Source organism: Copidosoma floridanum, unplaced genomic scaffold, assembly GCF_036245765.1.
Source record: "Copidosoma floridanum isolate Cflo_tuat_1 unplaced genomic scaffold, Cflo_Japanese_pri ptg000011l, whole genome shotgun sequence".
Classification (NCBI taxonomy): Eukaryota; Metazoa; Arthropoda; class Insecta; order Hymenoptera; family Encyrtidae; genus Copidosoma; species Copidosoma floridanum.
In genome coordinates this window covers 4497603-4510814 of record NW_028321888.1, presented here as the reverse complement: position 1 = coordinate 4510814, position 13212 = coordinate 4497603, and the positions used below count along the sequence as shown (strand labels likewise).

The 13212-nt window shown below is 34.6% G+C and overlaps 1 protein-coding gene across 3 annotated transcripts in view; it reads left to right on the top strand.

The window, feature by feature from the left end:
• Positions 1-13212, top strand: part of Dhc64C (dynein heavy chain, cytoplasmic) — an 897235-nt gene that overhangs the window by 38456 nt on the left and 845567 nt on the right. For all 3 annotated transcript variants that reach the window (XM_089590008.1, XM_089590007.1, XM_089590009.1), the window contains exon 2: positions 12174-12688. In XM_089590008.1, coding sequence (XP_089446134.1) covers positions 12174-12688 — 515 coding nt within the window. The remainder of the gene's footprint in view (positions 1-12173; positions 12689-13212) is intronic.

Here is a 13212-nt window from a genome sequence, read left to right as displayed (position 1 = left end):
AGATAGAACTGCTCAGTAGTAGGGTGAACAGCAACGGAGGAGCAAACCAGACTTTTCGTTGCATATTTCCCCTCACGCGGCTGTTCACTGCCCTTCATAAGATGTTTTACATCAAAAACTGTGAAGCTTATGTTCATGGTAGTTACCGTTATCATTATACTTGACAACTCAAAGTGGTTAAAAAAGTTTATTATGTATGATGAATAGTACATTAAGTCCTCTAAAATTCTGTAAGTCTGCAATGTCCTCTCCAGTGCTCTCGACTGCGGCAGAAAAACGATGACGTGACTGTCACAGTACCGCCGTCACAACTGACGCTCTGTGGCCAGAGTCAATGCACGCCAAGCGGCAAATTCAAATTTACTAGAACTAACTAACCAAATCCTAAGCTATTTAACCCAATAACTCCGTACCCAAAACATCTTAAAGTAAATAACCCTATACTCCCAACAAATAAAACCCAACAATATTTCAAATATACGCTTATACAAAATAAATCATTAAATCGTCTATCCCCAGATCACCAAGTACGCTTACTAGCCACATTGTTTATTAATAAACTAAGCACCTATACCCAAATGACCCCGGGCTCTACTGGCCGGTTTATTGATTAATCAAATAAAAACTAACAACACAAGCGCATATCCCCAGATAACCCGGGGCGCTTACGTGCCACGACGTTTATTTTATTAAATTAAGCACCTATCATCAGATGAGTTGGGGTGCCCACTGACCAGTTTATTAACTATTCAAATAAAAACTAACAACACAAGAGCCTATCCCTAAGTGACCCGGGGTGCTTACTGGCCAGTTTATTAACTGATTGAATAAAAATTATAACACAAGCGCCTATCCCCAGATGATCAGGGGCGCTTACTGGCCAAATTAATGATTGATTAATTAAAAAATTATAACACAATCGCCTATAACCAAATGACTAGGGGCGGTTACTGGCCAGTTTAATAACTATACTTATATGAGACGCAGGAGACCGTGGTTCGATTCCCGGCCAGTGTGATTTTTTCGGGCAAGTACCTCTGTGTATTTTCAGAAGTGCTTTTCACCACGCAATGCTCCTCGAGGAGGGTTTAGGCGACCTTCTCGCAGCAAAATTGCCTAATTTTCCCCTACCCCCCTTCCAGTAATGTGAGGCCTCCTATCCCTCTTCCCTTCCTTCTCCCAAGTGCTAAGTGCCCTGTGTAGTGCCCTTTATAGGAGCCGGACGTAAAGCACTATAATATAAAAAAAAAAAAAAACTATACTTATAAAAACTTACAACACAAGCTTTTATCTCCCAATGACCCAGGGCGTTTCTGACCACAATGTTTATTAAAAAATTGAGCGCCTATCCCCAAATCACCCGGAGCACACTGGCTGAAATGGTTATTAATAAATCAAGCACCTATCAGCAGATGACTTGGGGCGCTTACTGGCCATTTTATTAATTAACCAATTAAAAAACTAAGAACACAAGCGCCCATCCCCAGATGACCTAGTGCTCTTACTGGCTACAGTGTTTATTAATAAATTAAAAGCTTATACCCAGATGACCCAGGGCGCTTAATAGCCAGTTTATTAATTAATCAAAAAAATCAACAAACCAAGCTCCTATCTCAAAATAACCAGGGGTGCTTAACGGTTACAATGTTTATTAATAAATTAAGTGCCTATCACCAGAAGACTTGGGGCACTTACTAGCTAGTTTATCAGTTGATAGAGTAGTAATTAACAACGCAATTGCCTGTTTAGAAACGACAATATAAATTTTCAGCCCTTATGTTAGTAACACGTGGCTTGAAAATTAACAACAAGCTATAAAACATTTTAAATATCCTAGTGAGCATAAGTTTTTTTGTTTTATCAACCAAAAAATGCTGTCAAGTGTTTAAAGCACATCGCAGTATGCCTTTGTAATATTTCATAATAAATTTCATTGAATTATTTGGTGAGTTAGTGCATCTGATAACATCGATATACAGCACGAGTTACTTTATATATATCAAAATTCAGTAACGTTTGGTACCTTACATTGCCACACAATAAATGCCGTAATGTTAAAGATTGTTTCATTACACTATTAATAAGCGCTTAGGCTTTTAATTTTTATTTAATAAATTAGTAAGTTAGCTTGTAAGCACCCCGAGTTATCTGGTGATAGGCACTTAATTTAATAATAAACATTGTGGCCGGTAAGCGCCTCGGGTCATCTCGGAATAGGCGCATGTGTTGTCAAATTTTTTTGATTAAATCAATAAACTGTCCAGTAACCGCCTCTATTCATCTAGTGGTAAACACCTAATTTATTAGTTATCATTGTGGCTGGTGAGTGCCCCGGATCATTTGGGGATAGGTGCTTTTGTTATAATTTTTTATTTAATCAGTTAATAAACTGGCCAGTAAGCGCCTCAGGTCATCTGAGGATAGACGCTTGTGGTGTTAGTTTTTATTTGATTAATTAATAAACTGGCCAGTTAGCGCTCCGAGTCATCTGGTGATAGGTACTTAATTTATTAATAATCATTGCGGCCAGTAAGTGCCCCGAGTCATCGGGTGATAGGTGCTTGATTTATTAATCATCATTGCGGCCAGTAAGTGCCCTGAATTATTTAGAGATAAGTGTTTGTGTTGTTAGTTTTTACAAGAAAAATTATTAAACAGGCCAGTAAGCGCCCCTAGTCATCTGGTGATAAGCGCTTATGCTATCATTTTTTATTTAATCAATTAATAAACTGGCCCGTACGTGCCCTGCGACGTTTGGGGATAGGCGTTTGTATTATAGTTTTTTACTTCATCAATTAATAAACTGTCCATTAAACACCCCGAGTCATCCAGTGATAGGTGCTTAATTTATTAATAAACATTTTGGCCGGTAAACCCTCTAGGTCATTTGGGATAGGCGCTTGTGTTGTTAGTTTTTATTTAATGAATTAATAAACTGGTCAGTAAGTGTCGTGGTTCATCTGAGGATAAGCGCTTGTGTTACAATTATCTTTTTCATCAACTAATAAACTGGCCAGTAAGCGCCCCGGGTTATTTGGGGATAGCCGCTTAATTTATTAATAAACATTGTGGCCGGTAAGCGCCCCGTGTCATCTGGGGATAGGCCCTTGTGTTACAATTTTTTATTTAATTAATTCAGAAACGGGCCAGTAAGTGCCCCGCGTCTTTTTAAGATAGGTGCTTTTGTTGTTGGTTTTTATTCGAATAGTTAATAAACTGGGTAGTAAGCGCCCTGAGTCATCTGCTGATAGGTGCTTAATTTAATAATAAATGTTGTGGCAGATAAGCGCCGTGGGTCATCTGGGGATGTGCGCTTGTGTTGTTAGTTTTTATTTGATTAACTAATAAACTAGCCAGTAAGTGCCCCGCATCATTTGGGGATAAGCGTTTAGTTTATCAATAAACAGTGTGGCTAGTAAGCGTACTGGGTTATCTGGGGATATGCGATTTAATGATTCCGTTACAAGTTGAGCGTATATTTAAAATATTGTTGGGTTTTATTTGTTTGTAGTATTGGGTCATTTAGTTGAAGATGTTTTGGGTACTGAGTTATTGGGTTAAATAGCTTGGGATTTGGTTACTTAGTTCTAGTAAATTTGAATTGGCCGCTTGGCGCGCATTGACTCTGGCCACAGAGCGTCAGTTGTGACGGCAGTACGGTGACATTTACGTCATCGGTTTTGTGCCTTAGTCGAGAGTACTGGTCCTCTCATTATGGGCTCTGCTGTCATTTTATTTTACCTTCTCCAACAACTTGCACACCGAATGGAAGAGCGTACTCGCAGTTGACCGTGTGAGGGTATATCGCACAAAACTCACCTATTAGCTGGCGCAATGGTGCCTTAGTAAAAGTGGCGTCGTTCACATGTAACAGTATACTTACATATACACTTCCAACTTGTGTACTTACACATATTCTATCTACAAGTGACCTACATGAACAAGTATACTAATACACGTGAATGACACCATTTTCTCTGAGGTACGGTTGCGCCATCTGGCGGTTGAGCTTGTCGTATACTTTCTGAGGTAAGTGCTCCAGATCAATGTAAGTCACTGTATACTCGAACAGCGCATATTCAAAATATTTACTACGCGATTCGGGATAAAAATTCGTTTTACATCTAGAATTCATAAGTACAGTGTTACTACATCAAGATAATTTATGTATGCAGTGTATGCATATTATTCGAGATTCATGATGTCACCTCTATTGACATCGGATTTTTGTATGTATACTATGTTGCGTGTAGTAAGTGCAAGCTGACAGTGTATACATTAGGCATATATGCATTTTTATACATATGCGTGTGCTCGCACAAGAATCAGCACATCCATAATTCTAAGTATTACTAACTCTACCAACAGTTCTCCTAAATCGTAATTTTTTATGACAAAGTTACTATAACATTATTAAAAGTAGGGTTATTTTACCATTGTATAAAGCAAAATATCACTGAAATTACCAAACCTGCTGTATCAATTTTAAAATTCAATTGTAACACTCCCAACATTCGAAGTTACCCTAGATGAATTCAAATTAGCATTGATGTAGTTCGAAGTTGAGTACAAGTTGTTACTTTTGTCATCCTGATTTTCACTCTACGCATTATCCAGCGCATAAAACTGTTTTCCCTTGACACTTAAGCAGCTCTTTCTAAATTTAACGTTATTGCAATCGACTTAACACATGCAAGCCAAGTTACTTGTTGATATGACTCCTTCACTAAAGTCTTTCAATCCTTTCGGGAGAACATCGCATAGTTGCGACCGCAAAAATTTAAGTCTTATAACTGATACGGGTAAAGTCGAATTCGCTAGTGTTTATAATCAGTATGTATGCGTTTCATGTAGAAAACTTCTCTACACTAAAGGTTGCCCCAATGTACAAGTTGCGAGGAAAGTTATAAAAAGAAAAACTGAGAAACCTCTGAGACAAGTTGTTGAAAACAGCTAGGAAAACAGAGAAGAGGATGTGGCTATGCTTGTCGATGATAAAAAAAGTGATCCAGAATATGAATGCCGTGAAGTTAACAATTAAAAAAAGCTAATCAAGCTAGCAGCCAACGTGGAAAATGTCATTAAATCGTTATCTAACAGCGTACTTTTGAATTTATCAGACAGTGTCAAGCAAATAATTCTCAAATCATCATCTTTTAATGCGACTGCGAGTTTTGACAATTTTTTTAATGAAAGGGTCGTTGATTTCAAACTGGCACTATCTCGAGCTGCCAATCAAAGGGAAAAATATTTCTACTTACCACCATGCCCGTGGAGATGTCAATCCGAAGGACCGCTAAAGAATTCAACGTTACTAAGCATATGGTTAACACGGCAAGAAAACTTATGATTGAGAAGAGATATGCTAGTCACTTGGATGAAAATAAAACGCTCAACTACGATGATTACCAAAGTTTTAGCTAAAGTGAAAAATTTCTATTTATCAGACGATGTCAGTCAAGTAATGCCGGGGGTCAAAGATTTCATATCAATATGTATCGATGGTAAACGTCAACATGAGACAGTAAGTATAGATTAAGAATATTTGAAGCAGTATAAGAAATCTGAAAAATTAATGAGCTAAATTATCGTATACTTATAATTATCAATTTCATTATTTGTAGAAACGTTTGCTTTTAGAAAATTTGGCGAATTACACGCTGATTTTTTAAATAAGAATCCAGAAATGAAAATTTCCTTATCAGCATCTCGAACATTAAGACCTCTGTAATGTATTTAAGCGGGCCCCAAAAGTACTAAAAAAACTTAAGAAGAAATGCATAGCAAGTTTAAAGAGCATGGATTCACCAAGGTTACCTTTAATCAGTAGCTCACAACTGACAGATACAAGCATATTTGATCATCATTTTTTTTATTATCAACATTTTTCATTATTAAAATTTCATTATCAACATTTTTTTTATTAAAATTATTTTTTAGATGTCAGCTACTTGCTGTTGCCGAAAATAAAAAGAAATTTCTAACAAATCTTTTATATAACTTGTCAGTAGTACTATAGCACGATTTTATTGCAAATTACCAAAGAACGTATCTAGATAAATTGAAAGATTCAGTGACTGATGGAGAATTTATCGTAACTCTCGATTTTTCCGAAAACTACTCCTTCCACGTTCAAGATGCGATACAATCGCAACATAGGTCAAAAGACCAAGTGACTCTACATGTTTATGTGATTTATTATAAAAAGAAAAATGATAATCAGCACATAAATTTTGTCGTCTTCTCTGAGTACATAAATCACGATGCGACCGAAGTACATCTATATAATACCCTAATGATGAATTCTTTAAAAGCAACATTTAGTGCTAATAGCGTTAAAAAAATATTTTATTTCTCTGATGGGGCGAGCTCCCAGTGTAAAAATAAATTTAATTTCACGAATTTAGTCAGTCACAGAAAACATTTCGGAATGGAAGCAGAGTAGCACTTTTTTGCAACAACCCATTGGAAAGGAGCCTGTGATGGTATCGGTGGTTGTATTAAAAGAAATGCTTACCGTGCTAGCTTACAAAGCAAACATAATCGACAAATTGCCTCGACAAAACAGCTGTATGAGTAGGCTCAAACTTTTTTTAAAAAGATACATTTCAGTTACACTTCTTTGAAAGAATATGAAAAACACAAAAAAAAATTGCACAAGCGCTTTGATTCTGCAAACGGTATTAAAGAAAGGCGCCAATTTCACTGTTTTAAAATTATAAACTCAAAAACATTGGAATGCAAAATTTTTTAGTCACGACGAAAATGTAAAGGTTCACGCATAAATATATGCATACTAAAAACATTTGTTACTATCAAGATAGTATTATTATTTCAATAAATAAATAATAATGCATAAATTTAGATTTTTCATCTCCATACGTATGTCAATCACTGCAAGCACGAGAGAGCGCGTCGGTAAGGTAGATCCTCCGAAGAACTTAGATCGTACCCGATTGCGCGCACGCACCTCTCTACTAAAACATTGATGACTTCATTTTCCATAGAGCACACAGTAATTTTCTTTCACGTTGTAACAGCTGAAGGTCTGAGGAACAATTTTGAGGAATAATTTTTTTACTAGCCCTACGTGAAATTTATTAATTATTCAATGTTTATTGCAAAGTTAATTTTTTATAAGTAAATAACAGGTTTAAAAAAAATTTTTTTCTTTATTCTATTGTACATGTTGTGACGTTCTCGTTCTTATTTACGGCTAATTACCGAGGAGAAAATCACGTTGTTGACTATAAAGAAGTCGTGGGTTCACCGTACTTACCTAGACCATAACATTCTATCTAATGCATGAAATGAAACTAAGAATCATCTCCCGCTCTTCTAATGCCCCATGTAGAGATGAAAAGAGAGGAACTATGGAAAATTTAGATGTTTGTCAATACTCAATATATTACGAGTATATCAAACATCTAAAGGAAAGGTAATAGGATCCCTTACCCGCAAACCTATAAATTATCTTATGGTGGCTAACGTTACAACTTCGTGAGAGGTGTCATAGTACATATAAATAGTTTTTCAACGCAATTAATATGCGAAATAACGCGTAAATCGAAAATATCATGTATTCAATCAAGTTATATACACAGGAGCACGTGGCTCGAATTACATAAACGGCATAATACGCTCGTTTGCATGAAAACTTATTAAAGTGTTTAAACAATCATAAAGTTCAATACGCTATTCTTAAAACAAACAAAATCAATTGAAAATCGTTATAAAAGAATTATCAAAAGAATGATTCAATAATTAATGAATAACAAGAATATAAAAATAGCTGGCGTAATTTGTACGCGAAAGGCTCGGACACAATGCCTCACCAAGCACGTCGCTATAGGCCAGTGTTGTGAGATCAGCCTAGAAGCCCGAAAAGCAAGATACTTTGACCTGCTAGGCAGAAAATCTAGAGCTAGAATCTGATGTGGCTGTGTCTTGATCGTACAGCAAACCTCGGTTTTTCGGCGGCTCGGCAATTGCTTCGTGAGGGGGAAATTTGTGGACTCTCATCATTGGTAGAATGTTGTTGTCTCTTTCCCTCTACTCCTGCACTTCATGACGCACACTATCGCTATATTTGCATATCCTACTTATCGGCGGAAGCTTTAAACACTAAATAATAATTTTATATTTTTAAGAGTCGAAATTGATAAAAAAAATTTTACTATTTTTTTTTGTAGGAGTGACCGATGGTCACAATGTATAAGTGAATGTACCCTGATACTTTCATAAACTTTCATTTAATATTTGCAGAGATGTTAAATTTTTAACAAAATCATGTACTAAAAGACATTTGTTCACAACATCGCAAAAAATGAAAATTTAACCAAAAAAATTTGTAGGGGTATTTCTAGCATATAACACTACAAGATAGAATCGAAAAACGATTAAAAATGGAAAACAAGTTTTCATTGTCCGATTTCGCAAATTTTGACTCTTTAATGTTGCAGCAAAGCTTAATGCAGTGACCATCTTCCTGATCAATATCTATAAAAAAAACGTTGTGATTCTACTAAGAAAATGCTTATACGTTAGAATAGTTTGACCTTTGACTTGGCAGTGAAAAGGCTTTGGCTATGAAAACAGCGACTCGTGACGCAGCCAACAAGCTGCCAGTAAAATATTTGAAAATTTTTTGGAGTCAACAAAACTCTATACGAAAGCAAATAAAGGCTAAGGAGATTCAATACAGCAGCATCTTAAGGAAAATCATGTTCCAATAAGGTAAACCAGTAAGCATTAGGCATCGAGTGTTTTTGTTGTGGATATGCAAACCATACAGCGTCTAATTGTAGCTACCGTGAATATGTGCATTGTATATGTAATCAAACGATACACTCTGGTTAACAGTATATAATACAGTAAAAAAGAAAAAAAAGAAGAATGTGCCAATTATTGGATGCTATTACTTGCATCAGCTGCTGTGACTCGAGAGAGTGTGTATTTACTTGTGTATACCTTGCATTTACATGTTTAAACAAGTGGGACAAACGAAAGCATTCTACGATAGAACTGCCTGCAGAATAAGTATTTGTGTGAGAATATAAACATTTTTTGATTTTGTGTTGATCGTAATACGTACATGTATAAATCACTGAAAGCACGAGCGAGTGCGTCCATAAGGTAGAGCCTACGAAAAAGTTAAATCGTACCCGATCGCGTGCATTCATCTCTCTACTAAAACGTTCATAACTTAATATTTCATAGAGAACACAGTAATTTTCTTTTACGTAGTTACAGCTGAAGGTCTAAAAAATAATTTCGAGAAACAATTTTTTTCCTAGTACTACGAAAAGTTGATTAATTATTTAATTGTTTAAAAAGATTTCGGAATGGAAGCAGAGTGACACTTTTTTGCAACAGCATTCGCAACGGCGCCAATTTTACTGCATTAAAATTATAAACTCAAGAACATTTGAATGCAAAATTTTTTCCTGTCACAACGAAAACGTAAAGGTTCACGTATAAATATATGGATACTAAAAACATTTGTTACCATCAAGATAGTATTATTATTTCAATAAATAAATAATAATGTATAAATACAGATTTTTCATCTCCATAAGTATGGCAATCACTGCAAGCACGAGAGAGCGCGTCGTTAAGGTAGAGCTTCCGAAGAAGTTAGATCGTACCTGATCGGGCGCACGCACCTTTCTACTAAAACATTGATAACTTCATTTTCCATAGAGCACACAGTAATTTTCTTTCACGTAGTTACAGCTGGAGGTCTTAGGAACAATTTTGAGGAACAATTTTTTTCCTAGCCCTACGTGAAGTTTATTAATTATTCCAATGTTTATTGCAAAGGTAATTTTTCATAAGTAAATAACGGGTTAGAAAAATTTTTTTTTTCATTCTATTATACATGTATTAGTGAATGTACCTTGAAATTTTCATAAATTTTTATTTGATATTTGCAGAGATTTTAAATTTTTAAGAAACACATGTACTAAAATACATTCGTTTATAACATCGTAAAATGAAAATAAAAAAAAAAAATTTGTAGGGGTATTTCTGGCATGTAATATTACGAGATAGTATCGAAAAACGATCAAAAATGGAAAACAAATTTTCGTTATCCGATTTCACAAATTTTGACTCTGTAACGCTCTGCTAATTGCTTTAAATTTAAACAAAATTCACTTACCTCTACGGTTTTCTGTTGTGACCTCTTCTTTAACTTAAAATGCTCGATAATTTTACAAGACGCTGGCTGTAAATATTTTTATATCAAATTCACTAGTGCCCTGTACTCCTTCAAAGCCGACTTGTCTGGCGTACACAGATTTCTACGAAAGGCGTAACCTTGTTAACTGAGCAATATCAAAAACAGGGCTACTGTTCTAGCTTCGTTTATTGAATTAGTTTAAAAAGAGCTCCGACCGCCTAATCCACAGCTTTCAGCTATCGTCTTTGTCGTTTAACGGTTTCATGGTTCCAACTATGACTTGCCTAGCCATTGCTCTGAGTCATTCTTGTAGCTCGTTGATTTTACTATTCAACTTTGAATTTATTGTTGTTAAAACTCTTTAAAACCCTTTAATTAATACCTTTCAATTCTTGTAAATGCTCAAGAAATAAACTTTGGCTTAACGCATACTTAGTACACTCGTCACCTCTGATCCGTATGACACAAACACACTACTGGGCAAGAAATCGCCGATTGCACAATGTGCTTTAGTTGTATACTGCAATATGCTTCACATAGTCTCAGCAAGAACTATGTAGCAGCATTAACTTAACGAAAAAAAGTTCACTATTCATCCTCGTTGTCAACGTAATGTATTAAGGTGAAGGAAAGAGTACGCTAGTTTAAAGTACACGTTTATAGTTATATAGTTACCCACAATGGCAAATATATTTATGTAAAGAGTAACGGTGAGACAACTTCGCCTGGCTTGTGCACAATCGTACTTGGAATGCGAAAGAAGTTGCGCTGCCCGCTCGTCATTACAGTGCCGACGCTTGCTGCTTGGTGCTAGTTACATATACTGTAGAAACCTACTTAACACTTTTGCTTTTTCCAAAGGTATTGAAGTGGTTTTTCATGATAAACAAGAAGTAATCATATTACTGCACCTGTAAAAAATAAGAAAATAAATTTTGTCAATGCTTTTATAAAACTGAACAAAATTCATTAAAATGTGTACAAAAAAGTGAAAAATTATATCACACCTTATCAATCCAACATCTAATTTTTCACTTTCCCCTTTGAATTCTTAATCTTTTCTGTCAAATTTGAGCTTGATTGATTCTTTAAAGAATCAAGAATATGCGTCCGCTTTCATTTTTTTAATAAAATAGCTAGCTGTTTCATAAATAATGTTATGAAGCTATTTATTTAAAGTAACCTTAATGATAATGTAGGTAACTTTAACTGTCTCTGGATTGCTTCAATTTAAATAAAAAGTATCTAGCAGTGATCAGTGCACTTGATTGTTCGATTGTGGCATCCAAATTATTTTGTGATTTTAATTGCAATTAGTTTCATCCCAATAACACTTCGGCCGTAAAAGTTAATTTACTCCATAACACTGTTTCTTATATTTTATGTGGTTGTGGGCTTTAGTGACATAAGATTATGGAGTTAAAGGCTCTGAAATTACAGGGTTATGATATAAAATGTCTAGGTTACATTTTCTTGGCTTACGTGGTTATGCGTTGAAAAGTCTTAAGTTATAGGACAGTTATGTTTTCACCGTTTAAGGTCTCAATTTCGTGCTTATTCAGATGCATTAGTGTCAGTGTATTTCAGTATTTCTTTGTCCCTGCAAACAAACACTGCTATGTTTTATTAGAGATGCCCCTACCTTAAGTCTGAAATACCCCTAAATATTTATTTCTATTAACTATTTAATTTAATGCTTAAGTTAGAAACTTTGTATATTACCTTAAGTTGCTCTAGATCTTTTTGTGACACAGTATATAGATAATGACATTATTTTACCAATGAATATGCAAATTAAAGGCAAACTGCGAAATTTTTTATTTGTAACACTTATTTAGTCAAGCTTACAAAATCTCATTATATTATGGTATTGTTATTAAATTTTACTTTTACATTAGTCCAACATTCTTTTAGTTTGTAATCAGGAAACAATGAATTCGATTTTGACCTACAAGCTGATATTATTACAACTTCTTGTTTGAATTTTCAGATGATGATAATGGTGAAACTGATGACGAAAGAGAAAATATCTACTACATATCTAATGAAATTTATTTTACAAGTCCTAAAATGGCATCAACGGTATTTACAAAGAGAGGAGTGGTAATTGAAGCTGATAAATCTGTTCACTCACAACTTCGTCTGGTATATTTTTCCGATGGATCTCCTTATGAAACATTGCACGCAATTAGTAAAACAATGGCTCCTTACTTCAAAAGTTACGTCAAAGAAAAAGGTAAGACTGACAGGGATGGAGATAAAATGGCTCCATCAGTGGAAAAAAAAATTGCTGAGCTAGAAATGGGTTTACTTCATTTGCAACAAAATATTGACATTCCTGAAATTTCCTTACCTGTACATCCGCTTGTACAACAGATTATAAAACACTGTAATGAAGAAGGAAGAAAACCTAAGGTTGCTGATTTTGGAACTAAAGTAGAAGATTCAACATTTTTAAATCAACTTCAAAATGGAGTTAACAGATGGATTAAGGAGATTCAAAAGGTAAATAAACCGTTCTTAGCGAAACTGTTCCACATTAGTATATACTTTTAAGTATACATAAAAATGAAGGGAGTATTATTTATAAGATCCCGTTGTTAAAAACTTAATATATTGCTAATCATCATTAGTGAGTCTAAATAAAAAATTGGTGACTCGTAAATTTTTGTAAAACCTTATCATATCATTTCGCTGTATTATATCGATATATTTTTATTACTCGTCACTTATCGGCAATAAAAATAATTTTATTTTTTTATTTTTTGACTTAATAAACGACTTGACTATTTTTATTTTCTATACGCCAAATGCATGCGTTAAATTAGAGGCAACTCGAAAGACCTTGTTTTTTTGCGTGGGTTACATTTCAAAGTCATAACTATTAATGCGTTTCCCTGTTTGGATAACATTTATTTTATTTTTTATTTATTTATTTTACACTCCGTCCCTTTTGGGTTTGAAGGGCTTCCGCCGTACTTTTTAACTGAATATAATTTTATTTATGTTTAAATTAGATTTACAACAAA